This window comes from Aphidius gifuensis, linkage group LG4 (assembly GCF_014905175.1).
Source record: "Aphidius gifuensis isolate YNYX2018 linkage group LG4, ASM1490517v1, whole genome shotgun sequence".
Classification (NCBI taxonomy): domain Eukaryota; kingdom Metazoa; phylum Arthropoda; class Insecta; order Hymenoptera; family Braconidae; genus Aphidius; species Aphidius gifuensis.
The window spans coordinates 6,186,753-6,199,983 of record NC_057791.1 but is presented as its reverse complement, the minus strand read 5'-3'; the positions used below and the strand labels follow the sequence as shown (position 1 = coordinate 6,199,983).

General features: G+C 27.1%; 1 protein-coding gene across 1 annotated transcript; it reads right to left on the bottom strand.

Annotated features, from left to right (window-relative positions):
* Positions 1 to 2,270: 2,270 nt before the first annotated feature.
* LOC122853792 (membrane metallo-endopeptidase-like 1) lies at positions 2,271 to 5,361 on the bottom strand. Its single transcript, XM_044154213.1, has 6 exons — positions 4,913 to 5,361; positions 4,512 to 4,580; positions 4,048 to 4,365; positions 3,043 to 3,573; positions 2,677 to 2,945; positions 2,271 to 2,597 (listed from the first exon to the last, which is right to left on the bottom strand). The coding sequence occupies exons 1-6, from the start codon at positions 4,968 to 4,970 to the stop codon at positions 2,271 to 2,273; spliced, it is 1,572 nt and encodes a 523-aa protein (XP_044010148.1). The 5' UTR covers positions 4,971 to 5,361.
* Between the last annotated feature and the right edge of the window lie 7,870 nt (positions 5,362 to 13,231).

The following is a 13,231-nucleotide window of genomic DNA, read 5'->3' as shown; positions in this document are numbered from 1 at the left end:
AAAAAATATTGCAACACAAATTGAAAAAAGATTTTTTTTTCAAATTGATGCAAAATAATGAAGAAATTTTGAATTGATATTTTGATTTAAATTATATGTTGAATCGATTTTTGATAACTAAATTGTAAGTAAAATAAATTTTGTGTTTAATTTTGTAACTATGGATATAATCAGTTGTGAAATTCTTGCCAATACTATTTGAAATAAAATTGTTTACGCAATTTACATTTGTTTTAAAATTATTGAATGAAGTATTTTTTCAAGCCTTTTATAAAATTTAGTGTCTACTTCAGTGAAGCTATCCATTTCAATTGAGTTCCTGATGGTTAGTTCAGTGGAATTTAAAAAACCACCACAGGCAAACACTTGGATTTCCCATTTTTATCATTCGAGAAGCTGAAAATAAAAATGACAAAATATTATTGTTTTTAGATAGGTATTGTTGAGGCTCAATTTAAAATATTTTTTTCATCAATTGTGGACTTGGATAATTAGATAATAGATAAGTAGATAATAACGACAGAATATTTTTCTTTTCTTACCAGCATTAACACAAGCTTGCGTTTCACAAACATCAAATGCATCGTTGTCATCAGACGATGGCTGATATCCTGTTAAATGAAACAAAAAAAATATAAATTTAATTATTTATTTTTCGTACGTTTTCGATATAATTTTATTAAAAAAGTAAAAAATGAAACTTATATTTTTATTAAAAATTTTAATTATATGATAAGAGTAATATTTTTTTAAAAATATTCAATAATTAATCACAAGTTAAATAGAAATTTATTGAAAAAAAATAAAGACATGCGAGGGTATAAATAAAATCATTTATAGATAATAATAATATTTTTAATTGGGTTGAAAATTTATTATTTCGAATTTGAATTGAAAAAAAATAAATCTATTTAATATTATAAAAAAAAATATATTACTTATTAATCACTCACCAAAAACGAGTTCACTTATCAAAAACACTAACAGAATCACTTATCCTGGCTTTTACCGGAAAATAACTAATACACTAACGAACATTTGATGTGTCTTAGAAATATATATATTTTTTTCGTTATTTCATTGCGTTTGACAAAAGATGATTATGAGATGACTATTTTAAGATGACTACCTGTCCAAAGAATTATTGTTATAATTATTGAGACTATCGGCTTATTCTTAATTCTAAAATTAATTTAAATTTTTAGTATTTAAAATGAGATGTTATGCTGCGATCCGATACAATACGATATGAGGCCTCTCGATGCGTTATTCCCTATATTTGTCTTGTGCTTGCTTGTGCTCTTTCGCATCTGTTTTTTTTTTTTCTTTTATGTTTCCCTATGTATGCTTGTGACTCTGACTTAGGGTCGTTTGCCTATGAATCTTTACACATATACAAAATTGTATTTGGGTCAAGATGATTGGAGAACAGGGTTGCTGTCAAGGGCACAGGTAAAAACATAATAGTGCCATAGCGTATCTAGAAACGCACGCATTAAACTACAGATACACTATGGCACTTATGTCCTAGATGTACCGTTAAGACTGGTTACGACATAAACGGCATAACTCTCCTCTTATAGTTAATGCATTCGTTTCTCTGTATCTACATGCACTTATCTGAGCAGCCTAGGAGAGTCAATTGTGTACATTAGAGATGGGACCAAAAACGTTAAACGTCGTGATATAATTTGAAATAAATATAGTTGAATAAATTTATAATTGTAAATTCTTGAAAGATAAACAATAACTCCTTCAATATTAATTTTAAATTAAATCTAAAAATAATATTATTATTTATATCGATATTTTCCTATCAACTGAGCCTATACCCTCGAATGTTTGAATTGTATATATAATACCCCGTAAATGCTAGATCCAAAATTTCACTAAAAACAAAAACTTAAACTTATCAATACGCCGATTCTACATTTCTTTAGCATTTATGAATAAATTATAAATAAATAAACAAATGTATAAAAAAACTATACGTGCACATGTGTAACTTTAATCGTTACTTTTCATCTTTAATAATTATTTACTTATGTCCTGAACGTTTTGAAAGATATAGGTTTATTGGTGTGTGGAAATATATTTCTACAACTTAATTGACAAGTTTTTGCAATTAAATAATCAGTTGTGAATTGTTGCCAGTAATATTATAATATATTATAATATTATAATAATTATTGCCATGCTATTTTTATACTTTTATTACACTTTTAAAAACTTGTTGATTATTCAAAGTGATAATCTATTTTAATATTTTTTTACCAGATAGGACATTTTTTAACTGGATTCATGTTAGATCCGGATGGACATTTAAAATCTTTTGCAAACTCTGGCATATTGGATAGAGGACCAATTACTCGAAATTTATTTGGTGGATATTCTCTATTAATATATTTTTTCAGAAGTTCTGGTGTTGTTTTTTGACACCACATGTTTGCATATCTAATCCAAAACATTTGTTTTGGTGTGTAAGACAAACCAGGAAGTCGTTGATCAGAAGTTGATAAATCGTTATAAGCTCGATAAGCAGCTTTTATTCCACCGTGATCTGCAACGTTAATATTTCGAAAAATACGTCCATTCAACTATAAAAGAAAATTTTGATAAAATGAAAAATAATTATAACGTCAAAAAAGAAATAAAGATTTCATAATAAATCATTACATTTAATCCAAGTTCTTTGACTTTATAATTTGAATACTGTTCAATGAAACATTTGGACTTGTTTTTAAAATTTCGTGTTGAAGTTAGTGTCCATAAGCTGTCATAAGCACGTTCGTCGGGATCAAGTTCGTATAAATCAAAATGACTTCCATAATTATTTAAAATTTTTGCAATCAAATCGCCTATCAAATATCCCATAGCACCGTAGTTTATGTAGTTTGGTTGTTCTGAATCGAAAAATTCACTCTCAGGAAACGTATAAGAAATACCTAAAACAAACCAATTACATGATTAATAATTTAAATATATAATTCATACAATACATTTGAGAAATTATAATAGTATTAAGTGAAAGGAATAACGTACTTGTGCGGTTCGACGAAGGATCAAACATTGTAAAACTGTACGTCATAGATAATGCACTATAAAACCAAATGTGGTCATCACGTGTCATGTTTTTTACGAGAAGCTGTATGGCTGCATCAAAAAAGTTGTCTTCATAAAATAATTCAAAATCTTCGTGAAATTTATCAACTTTTGTATTATTAGTAAAATCATTTAAACGTCCAATTATATGAGTAGTTAATTGAAGTTTTTCTTCCATTCTTTTCTTTGTTTCTTGATCAATCCCATCAGCCTCTTTAATTATTTCGCAAAATTTTTCTTTTATTTTCAGAGTCATTTTTGAAATATTATCTTTAGCATTCATTATCCATGAACGATTATAACTTTGAACATAAATAGCTCCTACTGCGATTGGTAGTTTAGTTGAAACAAATTCAGCACATTGTTCATAATGTGGTGACAAAAGATTTATTAATAGGTCAGAATCTCTTAGGTGTTTATGCATAACATAGTTGGCTAAAGTTCTTTTTGTTACAGTTGAATTTAATAAATCTTGTAATTTTTTCATGTAACTTAAATTTTCAATTATAATAGTTGTCGATGAGTTAACTGCAGAACCACGACAATAGGTGATATATTCTTTCCAATTGAAAAAGGAATAATTCTTTTCCAATTCATAAAGTGTCATGTTAACTGTATCAAAAGGATGCTCATTCATTTCAAAATCTGAAAACCTTGCACTACACAATTCAATCTCAAAATTAATTAATTTTTTGAGATCATCTGTATAGTTAGTATTTTTATCTGAAGCATTCATAGTTTGTGCATATTCAATCATGCTATTGTAATATCTATTAAGAGAAGTGCTATCATAGCCTCCGGAACACCACGGTGCAGTTATATCGGATGGATAGGGCCTGACTGTGACAGAAGAATCATCATCGTGTAAGTTGATTACGAAAAAATAATTTTCCCATTTTGTTTTATTATCCATTCTAAATATAGTTTTATTAAAATCAAATGCACTTTCATTCCAATTGGATCCTTTGAGAACAGGCCAGCCTCCACTGGGCTCCATTGAATTTACAAATATATCAATTTTATTTGAACATATTTTGTATAAACTCTTGGCAAGCTTCAAGTATTTAAAGTCATTAGTTGTAATATTTTGCTCAAGTATTTTTTCAAGCCTTTTATAAAATTTAGTGTCTACTTCAGTAAAGCTATCAATTTCAATTGAGTTCCTGGTTGATTCAGTGGAATTTAAAAAACCACCACAGGCAAATTCATAAAAATCTTCACAAGGTTCAACACTTGGATTTCCCATTTTTATTATTCGAGAAGCTGAAATAAAAATGACAAAATATTATTGTTTTTAGTTAGGTATTGTTGAGGCTCAATTTAGAATATTTTTTTCATCAATTACGGACTAACATAATTAGATAATAGATAAGTAGATAATAACGACAGAATATTTTTTTTTTTCTTACCAGCATTAACACAAGCCTGCGTTTCACAAACATCAAATGCATCGTTGGCATCAGACGATGGTTGATATCCTGTTGAATAAAACAGAAAAAATAATTTAATTATTTATTTTTTGTACGTTTTCGATATAGTTTTATTAAAAAAGTAAAAAATGAAACATATTTTTATTAAAAATTTTAATTATATGATAAGTTTAATATTTTTGGAAAAATATTCAATAATTAATCACAATTTGAATAGAAATTCATTGAAAAAAATTAAGACATGAAAAGGTACATAAAATTATTCAGATAATAATAATATTTTTTATTGGGTCGAAAATTTATTATTTTGAGTTTAAATTAAAAAAAAAAAAAAAAATTTAATATTATAAAAAGAAATAAATTATTTATTAATCACTTACCAAAAACAAGTTTACTTATTAAAAACACTAACAGAATCACTAATCTTGGCTTTTTCATTTTCGTGGAGCCTTCAACGATACACAGCTTCTAAACTTCTGAGAGGCAACTAATATATACACGTTTACCGAAAAATAACTAATACACTAACGAACATTTGATGTGTCTTAAAAATATATGAATTTTTTTCGTTATTTGATTACGTTTGACAAATATAAATTTATTAAACAGATGGCACATGGAACCTGTCCGAAGAATTATTATTATAATTATTGAGACTATTGACTTATTATTAAGTCTCAAATTAATATAACTTTTTCGTATTTAAAAAGAGTAGTTATGCTTCGATATTATACGATACGGTATGAGTAGATATAAGGCCTCTCGATGCGTTATATCCTCTTGCCTTGTGTGCACCTTCGCATCTAGATTTTATTTTTCAATGTTTCCCTATGCAGGCTTGTGACTGTGCACAGTCGTTTGCCTATGAATCTTCACTTATATACAAAATTGTATTGGGGTCAAGAAGATTAGGGATCAGGGTTGCTGTTAACGGCACAGGTAAGAACATAATAGTGGCATAGTGTATACATATCTATATCTATAGTCTAGTATAGAAACGTATGCATTAAACTATAGATACACTATGACACTTATGTCCTAGATGTACCGTTAAGACTGGTTATACGACATAAGTGGCATAACTCTTCGCTTACAGTTGAAGCATTCGTTTCTCTACATCAACATTATACTCCCAGGAGCACTCAGGAGAGTCAACTATGTACATTGGGGATGGAACCAAAGACTATTTTTTTTATTGTTCGAGGATTAGAGATAATCAAACTTTATTGTGTCGATTATCAACATGATTTATTTCAAATCTAATCATTGAATAATTTTTTTTTTTTTTTGTATTTTCTGTTTCCTCCCTTTTCCTATAATAATCATTATTCACTTCAATCATGGCTACTGCAATGGAAATTGATGGTAAATAATTATTTTATATTTTAAATATTAAATATAAAAAATATTTAAACATAAAAAATATAAATTCATTTACAAAGTAAACTCATACTGGAAAAAAAATATTTTCCTGTGTGACTTGAAAAAACGTAAAGGATTACCAGTCTACAATTTTCAACAAAAATTTATGGATCTTTTGGAATAAAAATAGTGCATAATTGTTACTGGAGAAACTGGGTCTGGTGAATCAACTCAAATACCTCAATGGTATTTGGAATATTCCAGAAAAATAAATAATACAAAATTGATTGTGTGTACACAACCACGAAAAGTAGCAGTACCCCGGTAGAAATATTTCTCCGCCATTACTCCGGCTTTCTTCGGCATTACTCCGTTTTTGGCCCATTTTCGGAAAAATTTTGCAATTTTTTCTAATATCTCATGAATGCCATTTTGTGAAACATATTGTTATTTGTTCATCAACAGTACATTCATTATCATAAATTATTTCAATTGGATATGTAAAACAAGTTATTGAAAAAATAGTGGTGATTTATCAAAAAATTTTTGGAATTTTTCAGCGTCAAGAGTTGCTTAATAATTATTTTCAGATCATCTGTATTTTTTAATGAATAGTATACTAATGAAATCAACATATCAATATTAATTTGACGTTCTTGTGCTTCGTCAATAATTATAATATGATATTTATCAATTTTTATATTTGATATTACTTCATGTAACAAGACTCTTGTCGTCATAAATATTAATTTTGTAGTTTCATCGTATATTCTGTCAAATTGAACATTATAACCAACGATAGTACCAAGTTTTACATCAATTTCAAATGCCACTCTTTTTGCGAGCTTTATTGCCCTGGTGGAAATATTACTCCGGCATTTCTCCGTTTTTGGCCTATTTCCGGAGAAATTACTCCGGCATGAGGTTGATAGCTGAGAAATTACGCCGGCATGAGGTGATGGCGGAGAAATTATTCCGACATAAAAGTAGTGGCAGATTAATTTTTCCAACATTAATCTTACGCTGGAGTAATTTCTCTGGAAATGGACCAAAAACGGAGTAATGGCGGAGAAATAGTTTTACCAGAAAAGTCATTTTTTTTTCTTCATATGTTTAATAAAATAAATTTTTTAAAATTAATTTACAGCTATAAATGGCTTTTAGACCCTGTTGGAAATATTTCTCCAAAATTGCTCCAGATCGCTTCGGATTATTCCGGAATTGGCTCACTTCGAAAAAACTCGGAAAAATGCAAGAAATCCGTAGCAATTCCAAAATATTCGAATTACTGTGTAAAATGAAGGAAATAAACGACCAAAAGATTTTAACGGGCCAATTTTGGAGCGATACGGAGCTTTCTGGAATTTTACGGAGAAATTATTTCCAACAGGGGAGATGGCATCAAATTATTATAAAAATTTATTATTAAAAAAAAAAATTAAAGGAGAGCAAACATGATGACTGAAGAACTTCAAATGTTACAAACCCAAATACTTGAATAATAAATCAAACTTTTACTGCTTTATACTGAGTGACAGGTATTTTTTTTTATCCAAATATAATACACAAAATTGTATGCTAATTAACTAATTGTTAATTTTTGAAATAATTGCGTGATCAGTACTTTATGAATAATTATTATACGTATGTCTAAAGACTTGGTGTAAAAAACCAAAGACGTTATAAAAATTTCGTAGTTGTATCATCAAAAACAATACCATTCTTATCGTTAGAAAAATTCGATTTTATCATGTGTCAATACAAAACTTAACTAAACTCAACATCGCAGCTGTGTTCAGCATTAATTAGTAGTTAAAAATATTAGTTAACATTATGTAATAATGATTATTGACACCTAAAACTTGTGGAGAAATTGTTCGATGTATCGAAGCTATAGATTTTTTAGCGTGTCTTAAATAAAATCCTATGCTTTTGACATTCACGATTTTGCCATACAAACCTCAAAAAACCAAAAGTTTCAAACTTCCGTTATTAATTTTTAGACATTCACAATAAAATATTTTAGTTGTTCGTCGCCTAAATGGAAAATAAATTAACAATAATCTATTTTAAATCAATAAAAACATTTATTATAATTCGCTATTTATTTATTTCAATATTGAGCACAAAAGTTTTTTTTTGTTAGTATACATCACTGATTCGTTTTAATATTCAAGGCTTTTTAATTAATATTAATTTTATATTGTTAATGAATATATTTTTTTTTATTAACACTTGCTTTTATGATGCTCCATTATTTTATAATCCTGCATTATAAACTTAAAGTAAAAATTATTGATAAAATTTATATGCCGAAAGATGTACATGTTACCTTTATGATTAGTTATTCGCGAGAGCACTTGCCTCTCAAAATACATAGGTTTTTATAGACTTGGTAACGAGAATGTTCAATGGTAGGAACACTTCTTGACCAATCGTTACAAACGGTTCTCATGTCACTCAGCAATTAATTATTGCTGACTTATTTCAGCTTCGCTTCAACGGATGTAAAATATCGAATGTTTCTTTGAACTTGCAAAAAAAAAAAAAAGAATTTATTATTTTACGATTTGACAAAATACGGATAGATTATTATTAAATTGAATTTAAACTATCGTATTATACATCCGGTGAAGTTTGGCTGATGACAAAAATATTGATCGCTTATACGAGTACGTCACAATAGCAATGTTATACATTTTACAGATATTTGTTCGTAATTTTCTCTAAAATTATCTGTTACACCTGAACATGACCTTCCATAAGAGCATATGTCAATTGTTTATCTAATAAACAATTAACATAGAGTCTCAATGTTTTATTTTTCAGCAATTCTTACTCAATAAATTATTTTTAAAAAAAAAACAAAAATTTATAACTAAAAAACTGAATTGACAAAAAAGTGCACTAATATTCCAACTTTATTATAAAACAAGACTGTTTTGCTGTATTTCGTTTCTTTTTTCTATAAGTAATTATTTATAAATTTAGAATAATTTAATTAATATTCATCAATATTATTCAATTAATATCTACGAACGAGCAATTTTTAAAAGAATTAAATGTGGCTCTAAACAATCTTAAATTTTGTTATAAAGGTGAATGTATACAACATTTTTACTAAATATTCAAAGTTAATAAACATTTTTTACAATAGTTATTTATTAATGCACAATTTTTTACATTTAATGACTTTATTAATTTCAATTTATAAATCCAACTATGGAAAGAAAAATTGTCACTTAGCAACGGGTAAACAACATTAATAAAAAAACTAATTAATTAAACAAAAACAAATGAAACATCATTATTAATCATTGTTTAATGTGAGATCCAATCAAATGTCTCAAAGAGAGGCCTCATTCTCTTTTTTATAGTAGGAAAATAAATATTAAAAAAAAACCGCTACTTTATAATCTTAAACAAGAGCAACCCCTCATGGTTGTATATATTATTGTATATTTTTATTACATAACCATTTTATTCATCATAACTATAATTTTTATCAATCACTTTTCTTATTTTTCATTTTCATGAATAACTATATATATATTTCAAGTTAATAATCAATATCAATTATCGTAATAAACAGAAATATCATTCGATTAAATTAAGAACAATTATTAAATCATTTTAGTTGCGTCATTGCTCCACCAAAGCATTAAAGTCATATTAAAGCTTTTTATTAAGTCAATTGTATTATTATATATATTTGATGAAAAATATAATTAGCAATCACACGTAGCAACCATACACTAACTTTTTTTATTTATGTTTATTTATTTATATAAATATTTATATTTTATACAATATTTATATGTATATATTATTTTTATTAAGTAATATTAATAAAAATGATGACGTTATTGATAAATGTAGTAACCACAATAACTTTTTTTTATTTAAATATTAATTTATTAATATATATATTATTTGTATTCATATAAATATAATTAATATTTGTATTAATCAATATCATAACACAAAAAAAAACCTAGTTTTTTTTACAAAAAGAAGCGTTAAGCTTTTGAAATCTTTTAGCTGTTTTATTTTTTAATACAAAAAGATTCACTCTACTACAACTGCAGCGAATCATCATTCATATGGCACTGTCACAATTGTAGATCGTCATAAAAAGTCATCAACGGCTATCTACTACCACATGTTCATCTCATCAAAAATATGTCCGGGAAAAAATAGTCTGCACTGCAAAAACTGCGCCTTTGGATTCTAGGCACTGTTCTATTGGATTAATGGAGCACTGCTCCGCTAAAGAGTAAAGTTGTTCCTTTGATTTCTTGGTCCTGTACCTATATATTTGTTGAGCAGATTTCGGCGTTTCGGAAGCATGCGCAAACACAACTACATTATATTTTTTCTCTCTCTCTATTTGTACTTTTATATCTGTCATATGTAATGATATTTACATCATAAATATTCATTTATAAATATTATAAATATTCTATATATCTTTAGTTATTAAATTTATCGAATATTTAACATATATGCATTCATATATATGTTAATTGTTTAATAGTTACTGATATAGAGAGGTTATGTTATGTGTATGCGTGTCTCTTTCTTAATTCGAGTGACGACTCAGGCTGCTCAACGAATACAGTTGTACAGTATCTTTGAATTAACAGAGCAACTGGACCGATTACGGTGCTCCTTGAATATCATTGAGCAGCGCCTAGCATCCAAAGGCGCAGTTTTTGCAGTGTGTATCTGGTTAGATCTATATGGCCAGATCTGGTTAGATTCGTCAAGAATTAACTATAATTTTAATGCATATATATATATAATTATGATATTTAAATTGTGAAAAAAACCATTAAATTTGTCATTGATATCTTATATATACGGATAGTTTTGAAACTTTATTTCGGATTTTAAACGAACCAGGTGGGGTCAAGTTTAAAATTTTGTTAACAGTTAATACTTAATTATACGCATTAAAATTATAATTAGTTCTCGACTTTGTTGATAGCATATCTTTTTGTATTAAAAAAATAAAATAGCTAAACGATTTCGAACACTTGGCACTATTTTTTTTTTCATGAAAAAGCTTGATATCGATTTATGGGATCAATACAGAACAGAGTTTTTTCATCTTACCGAATTTTTTAATCTTATAATTAATAAAAGCGTGAAGATTTTGGCGGGTGAGGGGTTTGCTCTATGCCACTTATATATAGGCACGGTAGTTATTCGCGTTTCCCCACTTTTTTTTTTTCTCATACTTGATAATAATACTTTTTTAATAAATATGAATATATGGAACTTATTCAAAAGCTGTGATATTACTTTTGATCTAGGAACGACACAACTCAAATAAATTAATTGCCGAAAATAAAAAAACGTAGCAACCACACAACAACACGTAGCAACGTGTTAGTATGAAAAAGAATTTTTTCCAATTAATTTAGTTATTTTTTGAATTTTTTTTTTTTTCCGATGGCGCAAATTGAAAGCTGTCATCGGTAACTGAATTGTAAAAATAATTATTAGGTTGTTCAACTTTTTTTTTACCTCGAAATTCAAAGTAATAATTATTTTTTTCTCGTTCTTCTTCTTTGCTTATTTTTTTTGTCGTATCGACAAGACAAAAAAAATCAAAATCATCAGGATGTTGAGTCAGCATTGGTGGTTTAATTGTTGAATTTTTTCTTTCAGCTTCATTTTGTGGTTCCAATTTTTTGTAACTTCGTTCAAATTTTGTTGTTCTATTATGATCAACCAGTGATCGCATTAGAACATTTTTACGAAATTGTAAACGAGCTCTGCTTTTTTTTACAATTTCAGTGTCTGTTGGGATTGGGCCACCGTTTACCTGGAACATACATTTATTTCAATGAGAATGGTTGAAAATTATTCACTCAGCCGTTTAAGGTTGATTTCGAATATCTAAATTTCAGGTAGACTTGTTTTTTGTTTTATTTTCTTGGTGAATTAGTTATTTATATTAACGATTTTTTAAAAATATTTATTGTCACACAGAGAGAAATATTCAACAAACATTGTGGTTCTGGTACAACACTATAGTGGCAAGATGCAAACTTCGTTTTTTTCATTTGTTTTTCTTATAAAACTTGTTAAATGTTGAGTATTATTTGTTTTGTAGATTCGTAATTCTTGTTAAACAGAACCACAATTTTTATTGGACCACAATTATTAGTCTGCTTTATTACAAATTTTATTTTCTAATTTAATAATTTTTATTTTCACTTTAATATTTTTTGTTTTGTGCATTATAAATTTTGTTGTTCAGTACAACAATTTTTGAGGTCCAACAAAACTTGTATACCGTGTAAGAATTTTTGTCTTAGATCACCACAAATTTTGTGGTTCTGGAACCACAATTTTTGTCAGCTAGCAACAGATGACACACACAAACAAGTTTGGGAGGGGTGTGTTAGTTGTGTGAGTTATTACTGTTGGCCGTTACAAGTTATGTTTATGCTTAACTCTGAATTAGGATAGATTGGTTTGGACTTGTCATTGATTGACAAAAACACAAGAAAATATATAGACATTATTTGATTATTTAATTATTGAAGGATTTTAACAATTAGTAATTTATAAAGTGCGTAAATATAAAATAAAACAGGGTGTGAATTTGCAGCTAAGATTACTTATATTATATTAGTCAGTGCATAATTTTTTTTTAGTTGATTCGCTATTTGTTCATCAAATAACCTTTCTTTTTAAACGTCAATTTAATTTTTTTATCTATCAACTATAACTTCTTTTATTTTTACTTAGTTTTTTTTTTTTACTCTTTTAGTTTTGTCAATTATATGTTTAGAATGCATAGATTTATAATGAAAAACTGGTGGTAAAACGTAATTAGAATATACGTATGTTGAATAATTCATTATTATTATTTTTTTTTATTAAAAGAGTTCATTAATTTTTATTTAGGTAGAAAACAATTTTCGTTTATTTCGTAAGAATTTTTATTGAAAGTTAAATAAATATTATTGTTACTGTACAATAAATTTTATTAAAAAATCAAGAAATTATGTTTAATTCACAAGAATTTTTATTTGAAATTAAATAAATTTTATTGGTACTGATCAACAATTTTTATCAGAAAAAGAACAAATTTTGTTTGTGCACCGTTGACAACTTCAACACACAAGGTATAGACGTTACCTTGAAATTTTATCAGTAACTTTTTTTTGTTTTGGTTTAAAACTTTGCATTTACTATCAGTTTGTGGTGTTAAACAAAACAAAATTTTGATATTAAGTACAATTTTTTAGTGCTATCCGTTTAATTAATTATTAATTATTAAACACTAGTCAGCCATGTCCGGCTACACCGGACTTAGG

What these genes read in the sequence shown, in the direction of transcription:
- LOC122853792 (XM_044154213.1), bottom strand. Translation starts at nt 4,970, where the DNA reads ATGAAAAAGCCAAGATTAGTGATTCTGTTAGTGTTTTTAATAAGTAAA. An exon ending in AATAAGTAAACTTGTTTTTG is followed by an intron (nt 4,581 to 4,912) that starts GTAAGTGATTAA and finishes TTTATTCAACAG; the next exon opens with GATATCAACCATCGTCTGAT. An exon ending in TCCTTCGTCGAACCGCACAA is followed by an intron (nt 2,946 to 3,042) that starts GTACGTTATTCC and finishes GGTTTGTTTTAG; the next exon opens with GTATTTCTTATACGTTTCCT.